This window comes from Brachionichthys hirsutus, chromosome 5 (assembly GCF_040956055.1).
Source record: "Brachionichthys hirsutus isolate HB-005 chromosome 5, CSIRO-AGI_Bhir_v1, whole genome shotgun sequence".
Classification (NCBI taxonomy): Eukaryota; Metazoa; Chordata; class Actinopteri; order Lophiiformes; family Brachionichthyidae; genus Brachionichthys; species Brachionichthys hirsutus.
This window is the reverse complement of record NC_090901.1, coordinates 14170639-14190068: the sequence shown is the minus strand read 5'-3', so window position 1 is coordinate 14190068 and position 19430 is coordinate 14170639. Positions and strand designations below refer to the sequence as shown.

General features: G+C 45.6%; 1 protein-coding gene across 1 annotated transcript in view; it reads left to right on the top strand.

Moving 5' to 3' along the window:
- Positions 1-4050: 4050 nt before the first annotated feature.
- Positions 4051-19430, top strand: part of il34 (interleukin 34) — a 32665-nt gene continuing 17285 nt past the window's right edge. Inside the window, exons 1-2 of the mRNA XM_068738978.1 lie at positions 4051-4096; positions 12731-12834. Of these exons, the coding sequence (XP_068595079.1) occupies positions 4051-4096; positions 12731-12834 (150 nt within the window). The remainder of the gene's footprint in view (positions 4097-12730; positions 12835-19430) is intronic.

The window sequence follows — 19430 nt, the reverse complement described above, 5'->3', positions numbered from 1 at the left end:
GCAGGTAGACAAGACGCCGCTTCCTCTTCTACGTCGCTTACATCAGACTCGTCGTCAGTTGCAGTTCCAATTATTCCAGCCTTTCTGAATCCCGACAGGATGGTTACGGTTGTCACTGAAGCCCATGCTTTGTCGATCCATTCAATGACTTCCAGGAAAGTTGTATGGCGCATTCTCCCGGTTGCCGTGAAGCTGTGCTCTCCATCCGTCATCCACTGCTCCCACAGGTTACGCAAAACTGACTTAAAGCTCCTATTCACGGAGATATCAAGTGGCTGGAGTATTTTGATTAAGCCTCCAGGGATGATGGCAGGTATGGAGTTGAAAACTTTTAATTTATTTTTTAACTGTGGTGTGATGTGCGCTCTCATGCTATCCATCACAAGCAGAGCTTTGCGTGCTCTAAAGAAGCCATCCGGTCGCTTATTGTAGCACTTTGTAAGCCACAAGTTCATCATTTCTTGATCAATCCACCCTTTCTCGTTCACGGCGACTTCAACTGAGGAGGATTGGATTTTTGGCATGGTTTTTCGTTTGAAAATGACCATCGGTGGCAGTTTTGATCCGTCTCCACAACATGCCAGCACCACTGTGAAGTGTGATCTCTCATGACCAGTTGTAACGATATTCACACTTTTTTGCCCTTTCTCTGCAACACTTCGGCCCATGGGGATGTCAAAAGTGAGGGGGACCTCGTCCATGTTAATAATATGATCCGGTGTTACGTTGTGATCACTTACATGCTTTTCAATGAACGCGCGGAAACTGTCAACCTTGGCTTGGAAGTCCGCTGGCAGTTTTTGGGACAGTGTCGTCCTTGCTCTGATAGAGAGGCGTTTGCGTTGCATGAAGCGGTAACACCAAGAAGGTCCTCCCGCAAAGCCGTTTATATTCACCTCCTTGGCAACCACCTGGGCGTGGAGACGCAACTGCACCGTTGACAAACCTCTCCCAGCAGCACGTTGTTCAAGCACCCATGCGTGAACTCGTTCCTCCAACTGCGGCCACCTAGCTTGTCGCCCGCGATTAGCTTTCTTTGTTTTCTTCATTTCAGTAAGCGTAACCTCCGCTTTTCGCCAGTCCCTTACAAGTTTTTCGCTCACTCCAAACTTTCTTTCTGCTGCTCGATTGCCGTTTTCGGCTCCATATTTCACTATCTGAAGCTTGTAAGCCGCGGAATATGACTTTCTTTTCGGCGCCATTTTCATTCAGCCCTTCTAATTTGTGTTTTTAGATAACAGGTGTGACAGATAACTCTGTGACCCGTCAGAATCTGTCGCGGTTTCTGGAGGTTCAGAGTTCCCTGTAACACCTGTTATAGAAATGTGTAGGCTACTGTCTCTGCGCTCACAGATTTTGTAAAAAAAAGCATATATAAGTCGCTCCGATTTATAAGTCGCACCCCCGACCAAACTATGAAAAAAACCGCGACTTATAATCCGGAAAATACGGTAACTGCTTCACTGTTTTACAAAACCTATAGAACATTTAAAAAAGTGACAGTATCTTACTTATTGATGATATGCAGAGTTTTTAACTGAATGAATGGACATTATTGCTTTGGCAGCTTAAATGAAAGGCGAGCATGTAACAGCCATAAATGCATGTTAGGGTTTCCAGCGTTCTTCAAGGGCGAGAAGTTATTATACTGGGATCACGTTCAGATCCTGGACTTTAACCCATTTCATTACATTTGGATTTCATTCCTGACTACCATGTGATAATGATTTGTACAGCCGCTCTGCTTCCTTTTAGTACTCAATCTATATAATATAACAATCCTAATGCATGAATCTGAAGACAGGCGAGACAGTCGGTGAGAGAGAGAGAAGCAGACTTCACCTCCGCCAGCAGGTTTTTCACCGTACATGTGAATGCTCTCATTCAGAAATAGAACTCAACATGGCTTTATCGTTCATCCTGATCAGCTGGAAGAGAAACCTGATTTTCCATGATCCCCTGATCGCCAGATTTACCTCTGTCATTATTAACAAATAACTCATGCAGAACTGGTGCTGAGTCCAGATAGAGCTTCTGTATGGAGGCAAGTTGACTCTTGACTCACAACTTCATTTTAAACAACAAATAAAAAACACTGTGAATAGAATTAAGTTTAACTTGTCTAACTTTAGGTTTATCAGAAACAATCTAACCCTTGAGTCAGCAAAATTATATTTTGACACTATGATCATGTCACACATGTCATACTGTGTAACAAGTTGGGCATCGGCCTGTAAAACGACACTACAACCGATTGAAACTGTTTATAAACGATCTCTAAAATCGTTGGATAAAAAGCCAAATATGTATCATCACTGTCATATATTAAAGAAACATGAGCGATTAAGCTGGGACAACACAGTTAAACACATCGATGCGATCTTGATTTATAAAATCCTCCATGGCAGAGCACCTCCTCCATTACTAGAATTTGTCAAAATAAACTCAAACACATCAACAAGAACAGGCTCTAGAGGTGACTGTGTAGTTCCATTCAGAAAAAGTGCCTTTGGTCAAGCCACTTTTTCTGTTCGTGCTTCTCACACTTGGAATTCCATACCTACCACGATACGTGAACTCCCGACTCTGACCTCATTTTCCAAACAATTTAAAGCATGGCTATTGGAAGAGCAACATTGTAGCCACAACCATGCCTAAACTGATATATTTGTTTACCGTTAATGTCTTCATCCTCATTATTATTTTGTATTATTTAGTAGAATTGTTCTACTTGTTATGACTGATGTTTTATTGTTGATGTAAAAGGGACTAAAGATGGAAATTAGCCATTGGCTATAATCTTACATATTTACATGTAAACGTTCATCAATATGTATTGTCCCTGTTTAAATATACTCGAACTCAAACTCAACTTGCTCTGAACAAATGTAGTTCCATAGAGCAGCTGGAAATGAGAAGGTAGGCAGCACACAACCCTATCAGAGTATTCAGGATTACATCGCTCTAGTTGTAGCTGTTATACAGTAAAACACAGTAATTTTAAGGTATATGTACTTATTAGTGCAAAGCTGCAATGAACTTTGAAAAAATATTTTATCCCCACCCCAATGTGTTTTATTTCGTCATCTTTGACTATAATAACAGGTGACCAGAGACTTTCATGAATGTCTAAATGTAGCATCGATCTTTGTTTACTGGTTGATGTTTCCCCCCGAGATGTTCATGCCACTTAAGAAATTATTGAAATTGGAATAGAAGTGGGAAAATTAAAGTTGAGGGTCACACGGCTGTTCTGTGACCATGGTCTCTGTTCTGTAGCTTCCATGGAAAGAGGATTTTCAAATTCAGTTAGTGACTGTTATCATCTCCATCGGCTATAAAAACAAAAGTCTGGGCAGGCTGGACAAGTGAAGAGGCCATCTCGAAAGACATTTTAGGCACTGTTGAACTTGGTTGATGTGATCTGAGGAAAAGACAGGAGGCGGAGCTAGAAGTGGAGGAGATGAAGATGCTGAGGTTCTCCTTGGGAGAGACCAGGTTGGACAGGATTATAAATGAGACAATAAGAGGGACAGTGAAGGTTAGACGTCTTGGAGACAAGGTCAGAGAGGCCAGACTTTAATGGTTTGGACATGTCCAGAGGAGAGACAGGGACTATAGCGGTAGAAGGATGCTGAGGATGGAACTGCCAGGGAACAGGACTAGAGGTCGACCCAGGAGAAGAGACATGGACGTAGTGAGGGAGGACATGAGAGTGGCTGGTGTTGGGGAGGACGATGCAAAGGACAGGGCTAGAGGACGACCCAGGAGAAGATACATGGACCACCAGCACACTTGACGGGGCTGTTGTGTTCATCTTTCTGGCTGCCTGACACTTTTATGTTGCTTGTTTTCAGCCCGACATCATCAGAGAGCTGCTGTTTCCAAGATGCTCAACGACACCATGAAGACCAGAAACCTGATTTTCCATGTGTGTCCTATTGAACACACGCACTGAAAAGTGGCGGACACCAGAGTTGCAGGATTGTGTGTGTGGCCTGCCCATTGGTGTGTTTAAGGTTAAAACACCAAAGAATTGAGTCCAGGACAATGGTCCAACTGTCTCCTCCAGTCTGCCTGCTCGGAGGCCTTTTGGGTAAGATGTGTGCGTTTGCGTGTGTGTGCAGTGTTGTTTCATCTTGTAAATGGTGCTGAGATGATTTTGTTTTTGTTCCAATGTAAAAATAATAATGTTTAATGAATAATTTTCAAGTGATACGGTGGTGTAGTGGTTAGCGCTTTCACCTTATAGCAAGAAGGTACCGGATTTGAATCCTGTCTGTGTGGAGATTGTGTTTTCCCCGGGTTCCCTGGTTTCCTCCAAAAACAGGCAATTTAGGTGAATTGATTATTCTAAATTGCCCATAGTGTGTGAGTGCGTGAATGTTGTCTGTCTGTGTATGGGCCCGTAATGCTGGCAATGCATGTGGGGTGTAGCTAACCCCAATCTGATATATGCAGGGTAACCCCTAACCCAGGGGTGGGCAAACTTTTTGACTCGCGGGCCACAATAGGTTCTAAAATTTGACAGAGGGGCCGGACCAAGAACAGATGGATGGAGTGTTTGTGTGAGCTAATATAAATGACACATGAAAGCTATTGCATTAAATGATTTGGCCTTTTACAGGTAGCATTACAGGGAAAAGGTCAAATGAATGAGGTTTAATTACAATACAATTATATTTAATTATATAATTTGGACAAGTTCGGCGGGCCGGATTAAAAAGACCAACGGGCCGCATATGGCCCCCGGGCCTGGGTTTGCCCATGTCTGCCCTAACCCCACTCTGTGATATATGTAGGATAACCCCAAACCCCACTCTGTAGGGCAGGGGTTCCCAAACTACGGCCCATTTCCACATTTGGCCTGGCCCCCTGAACAATACCAGAGACCCAAAATAAAATGTACTTATTTTCCTTTCCATACAACATGAGTAGCCTCCCTTTTATTTTTAATGATGGTCACATATGGCCAGAAAGTTAATGTTCCGGTGCTCTGTAATATCAACTTATTACATAGTAATTACTTTGTAATAACAGGGCAGGTTTCCTCACCTCCACGGTGGCATAGTTGGCAGCATTGTTGAGGGGGGCAAAACGGCCCTGGTATCGAATCCCACGGGAATGAGATGGAGCAGGGGCAACAGGCTAGGTCCAGGGCGCACCCGAGCGGAGTGGAGCGGACCAGTGGCCCAGTTCACTCCACCCAGGTAAGGCCCTGGGCCTGCCCTGCCGCCCCTACCCCACCCCCGCTCCCACAGTTGGATGCAAACCCAGTTCCTCCGGCTGTGAGTCGGCAACCCTACCGACCACGCCACCGTATAGGTGAGGGAGCTTGAGGTATTACTAAAGTCGTACCTGTCAAATAATAAGTTGATATCTCAGACCACAGCGTGTTGTTGTGTTGTTCTGTGTTGCTATGTTGTTGTGTTGCTATGTTGTGCTTTTTCCTTTTGTGTTATGTGGAGTGGGCGTGTCTCAGACCAGGTGACGTCGTACTGGATTCAAAACCAGTGCCTCCGGTCTAAAGTCAACAATGCTACTGTCTATTTATCCTAATGCTTCATGGGGTAACATCTAGGTGGTGTGGTGGGTAGTGCGCTTGACTCCCTGCTGGAAGATCCTGGGTTCGAAACCGAGGTGTGCAGCATTCAGGTTTTTTACAATAATTTGAGGTTTGTTGTTTGCTCCTCTGCAGCTGTATTGGATCAGCTGATTGATCCAGTCATTCTTCGCCTCTGCACTTTGTGATAATGCTGGAGAGAGACTGAGTTTGGGTGTGAGAGACATTGCGTGCGTGACACTCGATTCATGTCACTGTGTGTAGTTGTGATGGTGAGATGAACCCTAAACTGCAGCCTGCCTCCACATTCGGCCCCTAAATGTTTAGGCACCCCTGCCATCATCACACTTTTCCTGTACAAACTGACCCCGGCCCTCCATCAGAGAAGGGAAAAGTGATGTGGCCCTCACAGGAAAAAGTTTGGGGACCCCTGCTGTAGGGTAACCCCTAACCCCACCCTGTGATATATGTAGGGTAACCCCAAACCCCACTCTGTGATATATGTAGGGTAACCCCTAACCCCACTCTGTGATATATGTAGGATAACCCCTAACCCCACGCTGTGATATATGCAGGGTAACCCCAAACCCCATGATGTGATATATGTAGGATAACCCCTAACCCCACGCTGTGATATATGCAGGGTAACCCCAAACCCCACGCTGTGATATATGCAGGGTAACCCCAAACCCCATGATGTGATATATGCAGGGTAACCCCACTTTGTGATATATGCAGGGTAACCCCAAACCCCACCCTGTGATATATGTAGGATAACCCCTAACCCCACTCTGTGATATATGCAGGGTAACCCCTAACCCCACCCTGTGATATATGTAGGATAACCCCTAACCCCACTCTGTGATATATGTAGGATAACCCCAAACCCCATGATGTGATATATGTAGGATAACCCCTAACCCCACGCTGTGATATATGCAGGGTAACCCCAAACCCCATGATGTGATATATGCAGGGTAACCCCAAACCCCACCCTGTGATATATGTAGGATAACCCCTAACCCCACCCTGTGATATATGTAGGGTAACCCCTAACCCCACTCTGTGATATATGTAGGGTAACCCCAAACCCCACCCTGTGATATATGTAGGATAACCCCTAACCCCACGCTGTGATATATGCAGGGTAACCCCAAACCCCATGATGTGATATATGCAGGGTAACCCCACTTTGTGATATATGCAGGGTAACCCCAAACCCCACCCTGTGATATATGTAGGGTAACCCCTAACCCCACACTGTGATATATGCAGGGTAACCCCTAACCCCACCCTGTGATATATGTAGGATAACACCTAACCCCACACTGTGATATATGTAGGATAACCCCTAACCCCACGCTGTGATATATGCAGGGTAACCCCTAACCCCACCCTGTGATATATGTAGGATAACCCCTAACCCCACACTGTGATATATGTAGGATAACCCCTAACCCCACGCTGTGATATATGCAGGGTAACCCCAAACCCCATGATGTGATATATGCAGGGTAACCCCTAACCCCACCCTGTGATATATGTAGGGTAACCCCTAACCCCATGCTGTGATATATGTAGGGTAACCCCTAACCCCACCCTGTGATATATGTAGGGTAATCCCTAACCCCACCCTGTGATATATGTAGGGTAACCCCAAACCCCACCCTGTGATATATGTAGGGTAATCCCTAACCCCACGCTGTGATATATGTAGGGTAACCCCTAACCCCACCCTGTGATATATGTAGGGTAATCCCTAACCCCACCCTGTGATATATGTAGGGTAATCCCTAACCCCACGCTGTGATATATGTAGGGTAACCCCTAACCCCACCCTGTGATATATGTAGGGTAATCCCTAACCCCACGCTGTGATATATGTAGGATAACCCCTAACCCCACGCTGTGATATATGTAGGGTAACCCCTAACCCCACCCTGTGATATATGTAGACCCTTTCCTTGTTTGTAAACATTGTGACGTGTTTTATTTTGGGGTGGGTGAGGCTTACCTGGGCGCAAAAGTGGCAACTGGATGCTATGTTTACAAGCGGCAGCTAGCGAGTATTGGACGTTGTTACTTAATCTTTATTGTTCACAATGAAATTCAGAAACTGCAGTATTTGTGAATGTTTTCGAACCAATGAACTGGGTCTTTACAACTTGACACTAGACAAGTAAATAAATAATAAGTATGTGTAAATGTTAAGTATGTTTTGAATTCACTTTGAGACTCGTTTGCATTTTAACAGAAGTGTATTCTCTTGCGAAAAGAAATTATTCATTCTCAAATGTGTTAATTTATGTTCAGACAATTTAAATACTACAATAAATTCACAACAAAATATTTCTCAAATCCAATTCAATAGTAGTTCATGAAACACTTGAACACGACACACTTTGTCCTTCTTAGGCACAACAGATTTACAAAGATCAGTAAGTTAACAAACAGTTACCACATCATCAAGTGGGTCAACCTGGGAGGTCGGAACCACAGAGTGTAAAACTTTCAAGCTCTTCCATCTGCTTATGACTTTCCACATGAATGCGGACATGATACAAAGTTTTCTTGAAGAATGTACCTCACTCTCGGGCAACTGGTTATTTCCTTGAGTGAAACTTGGAATGCACAAAGTGGCACCATATGCAGCAAGCTAGCTCTTCCCTTCTTAGAAATCCTTGGTCAGCAAAGATTTCATCTCCTGGCTGCAATTTATTTAACAACCCTGATTTAAGTGTTATGTGTTTGTCTGATACTCTGCCTCCCCAACCGGAGGACAGAAAGGAACCCCCCCTTTCTGTCCTTCATTGTGTTATGATGTGTTATGATGTTTATAGATTGACCAGGTTTGAGCTCGGCTGTCAAGAAATATCAGGTGCTGCTGCATCTTCTGAAATTCCGCCTGAACCTTTTTGGCATGCTTTTGAGGACGGCACCCCTCCTGGACCATTTAGTGAGAGGTTTCAGCACAGCTGCCAGAATAAGCAAGCCAGGACCATAACATTTTGGATAGTTTGCTTTTCAACCTATCATACCTGTAGGCAAGATCTCTGTTACTAAGACCAAGTCTAAGTTTCATCAGTGCCAGTAGTAAAAGTTCCTCCAGTTTGAGACTGTGTGATCCCGGTGAGAAAGAGCAGATGAGCAGCTTTACTTAGAATTAGCTATTGCTGGATAATGGCTGTAAACTGGACATTTTTGTTATTAATGTACGATTTAGTTCATTTGGACTCTGTAGCCATCACCAAACATTTCATTTATCTTACCTGACGTAAAGCGTGTGCTGCAAACCCGAGCATTTTTAATGATAGTCTCAGTCCAGTCCTTCCATCTGATAGCATTTAACCACAATGGTCTTCTTTTTTTCTTCCCTAACTTGTCTGCATTTGTGCTCAAGAGTGACAACATACATGACTTCAGTCACCGCTAGAGTTTTATGCAATATTTTAAATTGTGATTGTGATTGTCACCTGCGCTCTTGGCAGGCTAGCCTATGATATTTTATTAAGTTTTATTTCCTACTTTCTGCCGTAGAGGGCTGTGCACACCACAGTGAAACATGGAACATGGACAAACAAAAAGTGACAAATACACAGTGTTCTGAGGATAAACTGCAGTGGATTTATTTGTGCTTATTACTTCTATCCCTTCCATCCAACCATATCCAAGAATTATCCCTAAACACCAGGTTCTCATCTGTCTCTAGAGGAAAGTCTGAATCACCAATGTCTCAGGAGATCTGAGGAAGAAGAGGGAGAGCATAGTGAGAGCCACAGACACTAACCCAGCAACCTCCACTGACTCAGAGACCGGTGGGAGGAGTTTTGATAGGTGCTGGTGTGGTGGACCTGGCATGCGTGAAACATCCACCTAAGGAAAGGGCAGTCATCCCGGGCCCAACAACAGCAGCACAAGCCCCCCAGATCACACCAAGCAGCACCCCTGAGAACAACCCCTGGGTCCCCACGAGAGCCACCCACATAAGAACCAGCCCAGGGCGACAGTCTCCGACACAACTGATGGAAAGCATTTATTGTCAGTGTCATCACAGTACAAGTACAGTGCAACATTGAAACAAGATTTGATGAGTGAGTATCGGCTGCAGCAAATAAATCGCGCTGCCAACAACTCTTCTTCGAGAAGGTGCAGAAAGCATCAGGTACACAGGACAACACACGTAGAAGGGAACGACACGATGCACGGGTAATGCGCAGGAATTTTTTTAATGAAAAGTAGGAACCAGGCAAGTCTGGAGAATTGTCCTTCGGGGAGGAGTAGGAAGGTTTCTGAGAGCAGATGAGCCGTTGAGGGGTGTGTGTGTGTGTGTGTGTGTGTGTGTGTGAGAGTTCATGTGTGTGGAAAGTCAGAGAGACATGTCCTTGGATTATTTTGGTAGACAGATAGGACCTGGCGTCGTACAGAACTCTCTCAGAGAGGGGGGGGCGTGCCACCACACGGTCCCCCAAAGCACAGAAGAGCACTTTTAGATCCATGGTCAATTTATCCAGAAGGAGGGACGAGAGACGGGACCAAGGAGCAGAGGGAGAGTGGAGGAGAGAGGGCAGGGAGGACGGAGGGGACCATGGGGACACCCAGATCACCAACCGGAACCAAACCGCTACAGCCGGCAGAGGAGTGACAGACCATGCCAGCTCAGCTCCGTCCCGACCACAGGGGCTACCATAATTGTCTTCTATCTGTGTAGGTTTACACCTCTCATCCAAGAGGCTGCTTCAGTTCTGAGAGAATGGTAGAGAGTTTAGATAGTGATGTGAATGTAGTGAGCGAGTGAATGTCGGTGGTGGTCAGGAGGGCCGATGGCACAAATTGGCAGCCTCGCTCCGGTCAGTCTGCCCCAGGGCAGCTGTGGCTAGTAGCTTCACCACCACCAAGTATGGAGTGAATGAATAATGCACAATGTGAAGCGTCTTTGGGTGTCCAGGAAAGCGCTATACAAGATCAACGCATTATTATTATTATTATTATCATTATTATTACTTATACTCTTGTTGGAGCAGAAAACAAAGAAACAACAACAACAGCGAGGCTTCGAAAGTCATCATTTTTGGCTCCTCCCCTAAGCGAAGCAAGCCTTGATATACGTGCTTCCCGGAAACGTCCCCTTCATTACTCGATGCACGCGTCGAAGCCTCGGCACATCTCGTAACATCACTACTTAAACGTTATTGAACTGGACTCTATGTTCAAGAGAGACTAAAGACTTTCCTTTTTAACAAAGCTTATAGTTAATCAATACAATAATCAATATGCTGTCATAGGCCAGCACTGGTGGCTTAACCTCCTATGACACACTGAGCTCCTCCCTCTCTATCTGGTTATTCATGTTATAAATATATGTCAGTAATCTCTCTCTCTTCCTCGTAGTCTTGTGCTCTCTCTCCCTCTGTTTGTCTCATTCTGTCTCTCAGTCTGCAGGTCCTTCTGTCCGTGGTGCTGAACCTGGACCTGTGTCCCTCAACACTGATGTCCATATCGCTGGCATTAGCATTTATAGTTTTAGAAATTTTGTTTTTGTCTGCTCCTGCTCTGTCTCTCTATCACTTATCTATCCATCTCCTTGTTTTAGACTCTCCTCCTATCGCTCTCTCTCTCTCTCTCTCTCACACTCTCTCTCAACCCAGCCGGTCAGACAGATGGCCGTCCACCATGAGCCTTAGGTTCTGTCCAAGGTTTCTGCCCGTTAAAGGGAAGTTTTTCCTTGCCTCTGTCTCCAAAGTTCTTGCTCTTGTGGGTCTAGTTGGATTCTGTTTTTCCCTGCAAATCCTGTAAAGTGCTTGAGATGATTTCTGTTGTGATCTGGCGCTATAGAAATAAAATTGAATTGAATTGCATTTGGGTTCAAGTCCTGGTTCGGGTCGTGACACTCTCCCACTCACTCCTCTTGTGCTTACTGCTAGTACCGGAGGACAGCGTACCAAACAATATATTTTTGCGCACCTCCACTTCAGGTGAAAGCGTCTCCAACTTACTTTTGGTGTCGTTTCTCATTTTCCCAGCTTACTCATCCTTTTGTTTTCATTTTCTGATCGCGCAGCCATGGGAATCTCAGGTGCAGGCGTCATTTATCATTCTGATTTGGGTATGTAAATGGAGGCGTGGACAGGGCGGAGTTAGCTACTCCAATATGTGTGCTCAATTCCACGTTGATTAGGATGTACGAAGGAATTGTGCTTGGATTCCTGCGTACGCACGGTTTCATACATCTGGATTTATTTGTGCGTACCATGCTTTCTGGATTTGAGCATACGCCATGTTTTAGTAGGAAATCCACGCAAGTCTTGATACATGAGGCTCCTGGACATTCCTGTCCTCAAATGAGTGTCCTGTGTCTTTCAGGTGCAGGTGGACTGCTGAGTCATGTCCTGAGGAGTTGTGTCTCTTGCGTTGAGCCATACACTTGTGGAGCGGTTGTTTGGTCTCCCCAATGTACCGGTTGCTGTGTTCTTCACTGGACAGCATTCATGTTGCTCTATTCGTGTCTGGGTGTTTTGTCTTTTGGGTAGACCAGCATCTGTCTCAGGGTGTTGCCAGGTTTGAAGTTTTTGGGAATCTTGTGTTTACTGAAAATTCTCTTGAAATTCTCTGAAACAGCAGCAATTTAGGGGACGTCTTCCCTCTCCTGTTCCTGGTTGTTTTTGTTGTTATATTTGTTGGTCTTCACAAATGCCCAGTTTGGACAGCCACACGTCTTCAGAGCATTGCGGATGTGTTTCTGCTCTTTGGCCTTTCCTTCCGCTCTGGTGGGGATGTTTTGGGCCTGGTGGTTCAGGTTTCTGACGACCGCTAATTTGTCCTGCAGTGGGTGGTGGAAATCAAAAAGACGTTACTGGTCGATGTGGGGGGGGGGTTCTGTACACCTCTTAACATCTTTAATATCTTCACGGGTGAACTTAATGTCTGTCTTGACCAATTGGATTGAGAAGGAGAGAGACAGAGAGCGGGAGCAGACAAAAACATACTGTAACATAGAGGCTGCTGAGCAAGCCACTGAATAAAGAGCTGCTATATGAAACTATAAATGCTAATGCTAGTGATGGGGACATCAGAGTTGACATTTCATGGAGTTCTATGTCATGTACAAACATCAATGGTGCTGATGCTGTGCAGTTGTTCTCATTATATACCACTCCTCTCTCTCTGCAGGCCTGTTTCTGCTAGTATCTGTTCAAATGGACCAGACACCAGCCAGCATGTGCACACCCTTGAAGACACTCAACTACAGCCTCAGCCACAGGCAACGATACATGGTAAGAGAATGACGCTGCTACTGTGTTTGCATGCGTGACGTACCGGCAGTAGTAGTGGTCAAACTATCTGTTTGTCTTGAAGGGCCATGGCGATGGCGGTGAATATGAAACACTCTCAAAGACTACTGTTATTTTAAGGAACACTTCAGAGTGGATATCTACTCCATGTTTATGTGCTCCATTAAAGATGGGTACAGATATTCTATTCTACATTTTTATTTCTATAGGATCAAAGGACAGGGTGAAGTGGAGAACGTTGATTTGCTGTGGTGACCCCTGTACAAGCCGAAAGTACAGTAGTAGTAAATCATGAAGTCATCTCAAGGCACTTTACAGGTGTAGCAGGGAAAGACAGAACCCAACTTGGCCCACAAGAGCAAGAACTTTGGGGAAGGAGGCAAGAAAAAACTTCCTTTTAACGGACAGAAACCTTGAAAAATATATGAACACAACTTCCTGTATGTCATCTGTGTTCTTTGCAGACAAAGCTGTCTGCATCTGCAGACATCTTTCATATACAAATTCATCGGACAGCCACAGCAGTGCAGATACAAGCTACTGTATGTCAAACAGTAAAAAGCTCTGTTAGGGTTTTTCTAAACCCTCTTCCGGTTCTTTGTTCTCCTTCATGGGTGCGTAGTCAATGAGGAGAATGTGGATTAAGATTTAGAGATTTATATAAACAGCAATCATGTTGTGGAATTCCATCTAATATGGAAATTCCCTACAGCACGCAGTGTACCGAAACACGTTTTTTTGACTCTGTATTTACTAGGTACATCATCATGACCTCCTCAACCATATTTTTTGTTGACAAGACTCGAGTCTTTCACATTCCAATTGTGGATGTATTGATGTCATTGTAGAAGATGGGAAGTCTATGGGAATTGATGGACACATTATTTGGAAAATGGACTATAAATAAGATTTGAGGGCTCTTGCTTGAATGAGCTGAAACCAACCAAGGTAAAAAAAACAAACCAGAGAAATATTGAAATGTATTGGGATAGTTTGTGATATGGACTTTTTTTTTAAAATCAAATAAGTTTGTTTATTTATTTTAACTTTATTTTTCAGTGAACAGTTAAATAATTTCTTTTGATAATAATTGTTTTCAAATTTTTCAAATATAGATAATAATAACTATAATAGCCGGCCCAATGCTGGGCTATTGTGGTGTTGCCGGCAGTGCTCGGTTAGATGCGCTCCAGCGGCTAAGTCGTGTTTCGTGTAACAATAAATAAATAAAATTAAATTGAAAAACCAGAACAAAGAAACATGAGGAGAAGCACTTGCTCCATATTTTCCAAGTGGTTAACAAAAAGGTTCATAAAGTCATGTTAGTCAGCTTCAGGCTCCTCCTTATCCATTTCCTCCATTTGTGATGAAAGGTAGGCATTGTCAGCCTCAGGTGTTACGTTAGTCTTTCCGTAAGATAAATTTCATCCATAATGTCCATCCAATGTCCAAGTAGCAGGCGATCAGTTTTCATCCGACTCCTAGTAATGGCCTTCTTACAATACCATAATTAAGATCTTAAACAAATAAACGTCCCCTTTTTCTACTACTTTCTCAGGTATGATCCCCAAATACCTACTTTTTGGGTCTGTTTGAATAGAATAGTGCAGTATTTGTCCTAGAGTCTTATGCATTTTGTCCCAGAATGGCTGTATCTCGATTGGCTGGATTTTGACTTCCGGATGGTGCCTCCTACGGTCGCCCTGGTGCTCTCGTGCGCTGTGTGTTGTTTGTTTTTTCATGTTAATTGTGCATCTGCGTGCTCTTACACCCGTGAAGAGCTACTAAACTTTAGATCAACCACTCACACGGACCTTTTACCCATCTTTTTAGTTTCTGCTGCAGAATTAGTCCATGTTTTGGCCAAACGAGTGAGACACCGGAGAAGAGGGAAGCGTGCCGGCGCTCTCGTCCGACTCCGTAAACGGGGATCTCGCACGCCTTTACCTGCAATATTCTTCTCCAACGTCCGCTCTCTCAGAAACAAGATGGACGAGCTGGTGCTGCTGATGAGGAGAAATAAGGAATTTTCATCCTCTTGTGTTTTGTGCTTTACGGAGACGTGGCTGTGCAGACAGATCCCGGACAGCGCGTTACAGCTGGAGCACTTCTGCCTCCTACGCTCAGATCGTGACCCGCTGCTCTCCGGTAAAGCCAAAGGCGGTGGACCCTGTTTCTATATTAACAACGGCTGGTGCACCGACGTGACTGCGATCGCCCAACACTGTTCTCCTGCTCTGGAATATTTATTCATTCACTGTAATCCATTTTACTCCCCGCGTGAGTTTGCTTCATTCATCCTGGCAGCTGTTTACATCCCGCCGGCCGCCGACGTGCACGAGGCTCAACGTGCACTCGCGGAAAATATTTAGTGTTTGGAACGGACTTTCCCTGATTCTCTTGTTATTGTTCTTGGCGATTTTAACAAGGGGAATCTGAGCCAGAAACTTTCCAAATACAGACAGTTTATTAAATGCCCCACCAGAGAGGAGAACACGTTGGACCATTGCTACACGACGGTGAGCGGGGCCTATCGTGCTGTACCACGTGCTGCCCTCGGACTATCAGACCACGTGGTCATCCACCTCATCCCTGCATACAGACAGAGACTGAAATTTGCTAAACCTGTAGCAAGCACGACCAATATCTGGACTAGTGAGGCTGTTGAGGAGCTCCACTTGTGTTTGGAGATGACAGACTGGGACATATTCAGGGCTGCTACGGATAACCTGGACGAGTACACGGACACAGTGACCTCATGGATCAGCTACAATGAGGAGCGCATTGTACCAACGCGCACCAGGGTGAGTTACGCTACTGGTAAGCACTGGTTCATGTCAAAGCTCAGCCAGATTAGAAATGAGAAAGAGGCAGCCCGCAGGAGCGGCGACAGGCTCAGCTATAAGGAGGTGAACTGCAGGTTTATCAGGGAGCTGAAGAATGCTAAATCAGCATATTCATGCAGACTCCAGCAGCAGTTCTCTGCTAACAACTCTGCAGCAGTATGGAGGTGCCTGAAGGCCAGTACCAACTACAAGCCCAAAGCCCCCCCCCGAGGTCTGAACGACCTGCCGCTTGCCCAGCGTTTAAATATGCACTACTGTCGCTTCAATTACCCAGCCCTCCACACCCCCACCGGACTCTCCAGTACCCCCTCCTCCCCGCACAACATGGAAGGCAAACCGCCAAATGCCTCCATAGACACTCCCCCCACCCCCACTGTCCTCTGCATCCAGTTCATGCAGACAGTTCATGAAGCTGAACCACAATGTTTCCCCCTCCACCCTGAAACATTGTGCCAGTGAGCTGACTCCTGTCTTCACAGACATCTTTAACACCTCCCTGGAGTCCTGTCATGTGCCAGCCTGCTTCAAGTCCTCCACCATTGTTCCTGTCCGCAAGAAGCCAAGGATCACAGGACTCGATGACTACAGACCGTTGGCGCTGACATTTGGAGTCATGAAGTCTTTTGAGCGCCTGGTTCTCCACCACCTTAAGACCCTCACCGCCCCCCTCCTGGACCCGCTGCAGTTCGCATACCGAGCCAAGAGGTCTGTAGACGACACAGTCAATCTGGCCCTCCACTTCATCCTGCAGCATCTGGACTCCCCAGGAACCTACGCCAGGATCCTGTTTGTGGACTTCAGCTCTGCGTTCAACACCATCCTCTCAGGACTGCTCCAGGACAAGCTGCTCCAGCTCAACGTGCCCGACTGCCTCTGCAGGTGGATCACTGACTTCCTGACGGACTGGAGGCAGAATATGCGGCTGGGGACTACGGTCTCGGACACTCGGACTATCAGCACCAGATCCCCCCAGGGCTGTGTACATTCCCCCTGGTTCTTCTCCCTGTACACCAACTGCTGCACCTCCAGCCATCAGTCCGTTAAAGTGATTAAGTTTGCGGACGACACCACCCTCATCGGGCTCATCTCGGACGGTGATGAGTCTGCATATAGGACGGAGGTGGACCGGCTGTGGACCTGGAGCTGAACAGCCAGAAAACATTGGAGATGATCGTGGACTTCAGGAAAGTCACACCCCCACTGTCCCCCCTCCCCCTCACAGACTCCCCTACCCCCATCTCAATTGTCGACTATTTCCGCTTACTGGGCACCACCATCACCAAGGACCTCAAGTGGGAACCGACCATCAGCTCCCTCATCAAGAAGGCTCAGCAGAGAATGTTCTTACTGCGGCAGCCGAGGAAGCTTAAGCTGCCAATCCAGATGTTGGTGCAGTTCTACGCCTCCATCGTTGAGTCCATCTTCACCTCCTCCATCACCTCCGCCACCACCAGGGACAGACACAGGCATTGTACGTGCTGCGAAGGTGATTGGCTGCAAGCTGCCATCCCCCCAGGACCTGTATGTCTCCAGGACTCGGAGGCATGCAGGTCGGATCACAGCTGACCCTTCTCACCCTGGACATGGACTCTTTGACCCTCTCCCCTCAGGCAGGAGGCTACGGTCCATCCGGACCAGAACCTCCTGCCACAAGAACAGCTTCTTCCCCTCCGCTATAAGACTCATGAACAATTAATTTTCTGGCCCGGACTCTTGAACATTTTACTACCGGTAACTTGCACCGTTCTCTTTGCACTGCGTCATTATATTAGTTTTACTGCTGCTAATATACATCTGTGTATCAACTCCCGATGCTGCTGTTTTGTCATGTGTCTGTACTTGTATGTTATCTGAATTAGTCATTACTGTTACATGTAGCACGACTTCACCGAGAAAAAATCCTAGTCTGTGAACCCTCATTGACATTGGCAATAAACTACTTCCCAAAGTACTTCTGTTGCCAAACACTTATATTAAATATCTGTGACAGTCTTTGGTCAAAATAGCAAACAGATGCTGCAGGACAGCGTCCCTCATTTCTGTCTCAAGCAGATGCTGCAGGACAGTGTCCCTCATTTCTGTCTCAAACAGATGCTGCAGGACAGCATCCCTCATTTCTGTCTCAAACACATGCTGCAGGAAAGTGTCCCTCATTTCTGTCTCAAACAGATGCTGCAGGACAGCGTCCCTCATTTCTGTCTCAAGCAGATGCTGCAGGACAGCGTCCCTCTTGTCTGTCTCAAGCAGATGCTGCAGGATAGCGTCCCTCTTGTCTGTCTCAAACAGATGCTGCAGGACAGCGTCCCTCATTTCTGTCTCAAACAGATGCTGCAGGACAGCGTCCCTCATTTCTGTCTCAAACAGATGCTGCAGGACAGCGTCCCTCATTTCTGTCTCAAACAGATGCTGCAGGACAGCGTCCCTCATTTCTGTCTCACACAGATGCTGCAGGACAGAGTCCCTCATTTCTGTCTCAAACAGATGCTGCAGGACAGCGTCCCTCATTTCTGTCTCACACAGATGCTGCAGGACAGCGTCCCTCATTTCTGTCTCAAACAGCTCTGTCAGAAAAGGCTCTGAAAACGAAACTAAGTTCATTAGGATCATTGAATATGCTTGCACATGCTTGCACATCTTGTGCATGTTCTCCCTCTGTGACATCACAGGGGGAGGGATTTCTGCCAGATGCGTTTCAGTAGGTGATTACAGACCTACGCAGGATTAACTTGATGTTTCATTTTGGGTTTTTTGGGTTAAGTACCCAAAACCACCATAATAGTGTAGAAACATGGGACAAGTGAGTTTTTCATAATATATCTCCTTTAAAAATGAAATCCATGTCAGAATCAGAATCAGAAGGTGCTTATTGTCAATGAGGGGTCACAGATGAGGAATTTTTCTCGGTGAAGTTGTGCAACATGTAACAGTAATGACTAAGTTACAAAAAACAAACAAACAAAAAAGTACAGAACACATCACAAAACAATGTGATGCTGTTTCAGAATAAAAGCATTGATAACTTGTTTATTGAAGTTTTCCTTATCTTTATCTTTAGTTTTCAAAGTATCTCTGTCTCAACTGAGATCACTGCCAGGGAAGAATATCATCATTGACTCGTCCCGTTCCGACTGTATGAAATACAGGGCGTTGACGTCGTCCCCGACGGTTAACCAGATCACATCCCAGTTTGTAGCTTCCAAGCCTTTGGCCTCCTGTGTCCATTCTGGTGGGCGTTGGCTGCAAAGTTGGTATACCAAGTTGGTACTTGGCATACAATCCTAAAAAAAAGAAGGTTTTTGCTGTGTGTCTGAGAGGTCTTCAGTAACTTTAGGATTTTTAATTCTCCCCTAAAACCTTTTGAAGAAATATTACTGGGTCTAACCTCTGTGTGATGGCTTGTTCCAGAAAGTCCTTTTTATTTTATGCCAGTCATCCTTGGAAAATCAGGGTCCTATGATTCCGGGATCAACTGGAAGGGCGGAGAGCTTTCAGGACATATCTCAGGATCAGCTGAAGAACTTCACTCCCCTTTTACATTTTGGACCCGTTGAGCGCGATGTTTTTGGATCTGCTCTCCAAGCCAGCCTATAAGATGACGTCATCACGGACTCCAGGACACAGACGGGCTGGTTGTGCTTGACGTCTTGCATTGCCTGTATTTGACGAATGGCAACAGCATCTTTCATCATTCCACGGGCTTCGCAAACCAGGATTCATCAGTCAAGGAACACA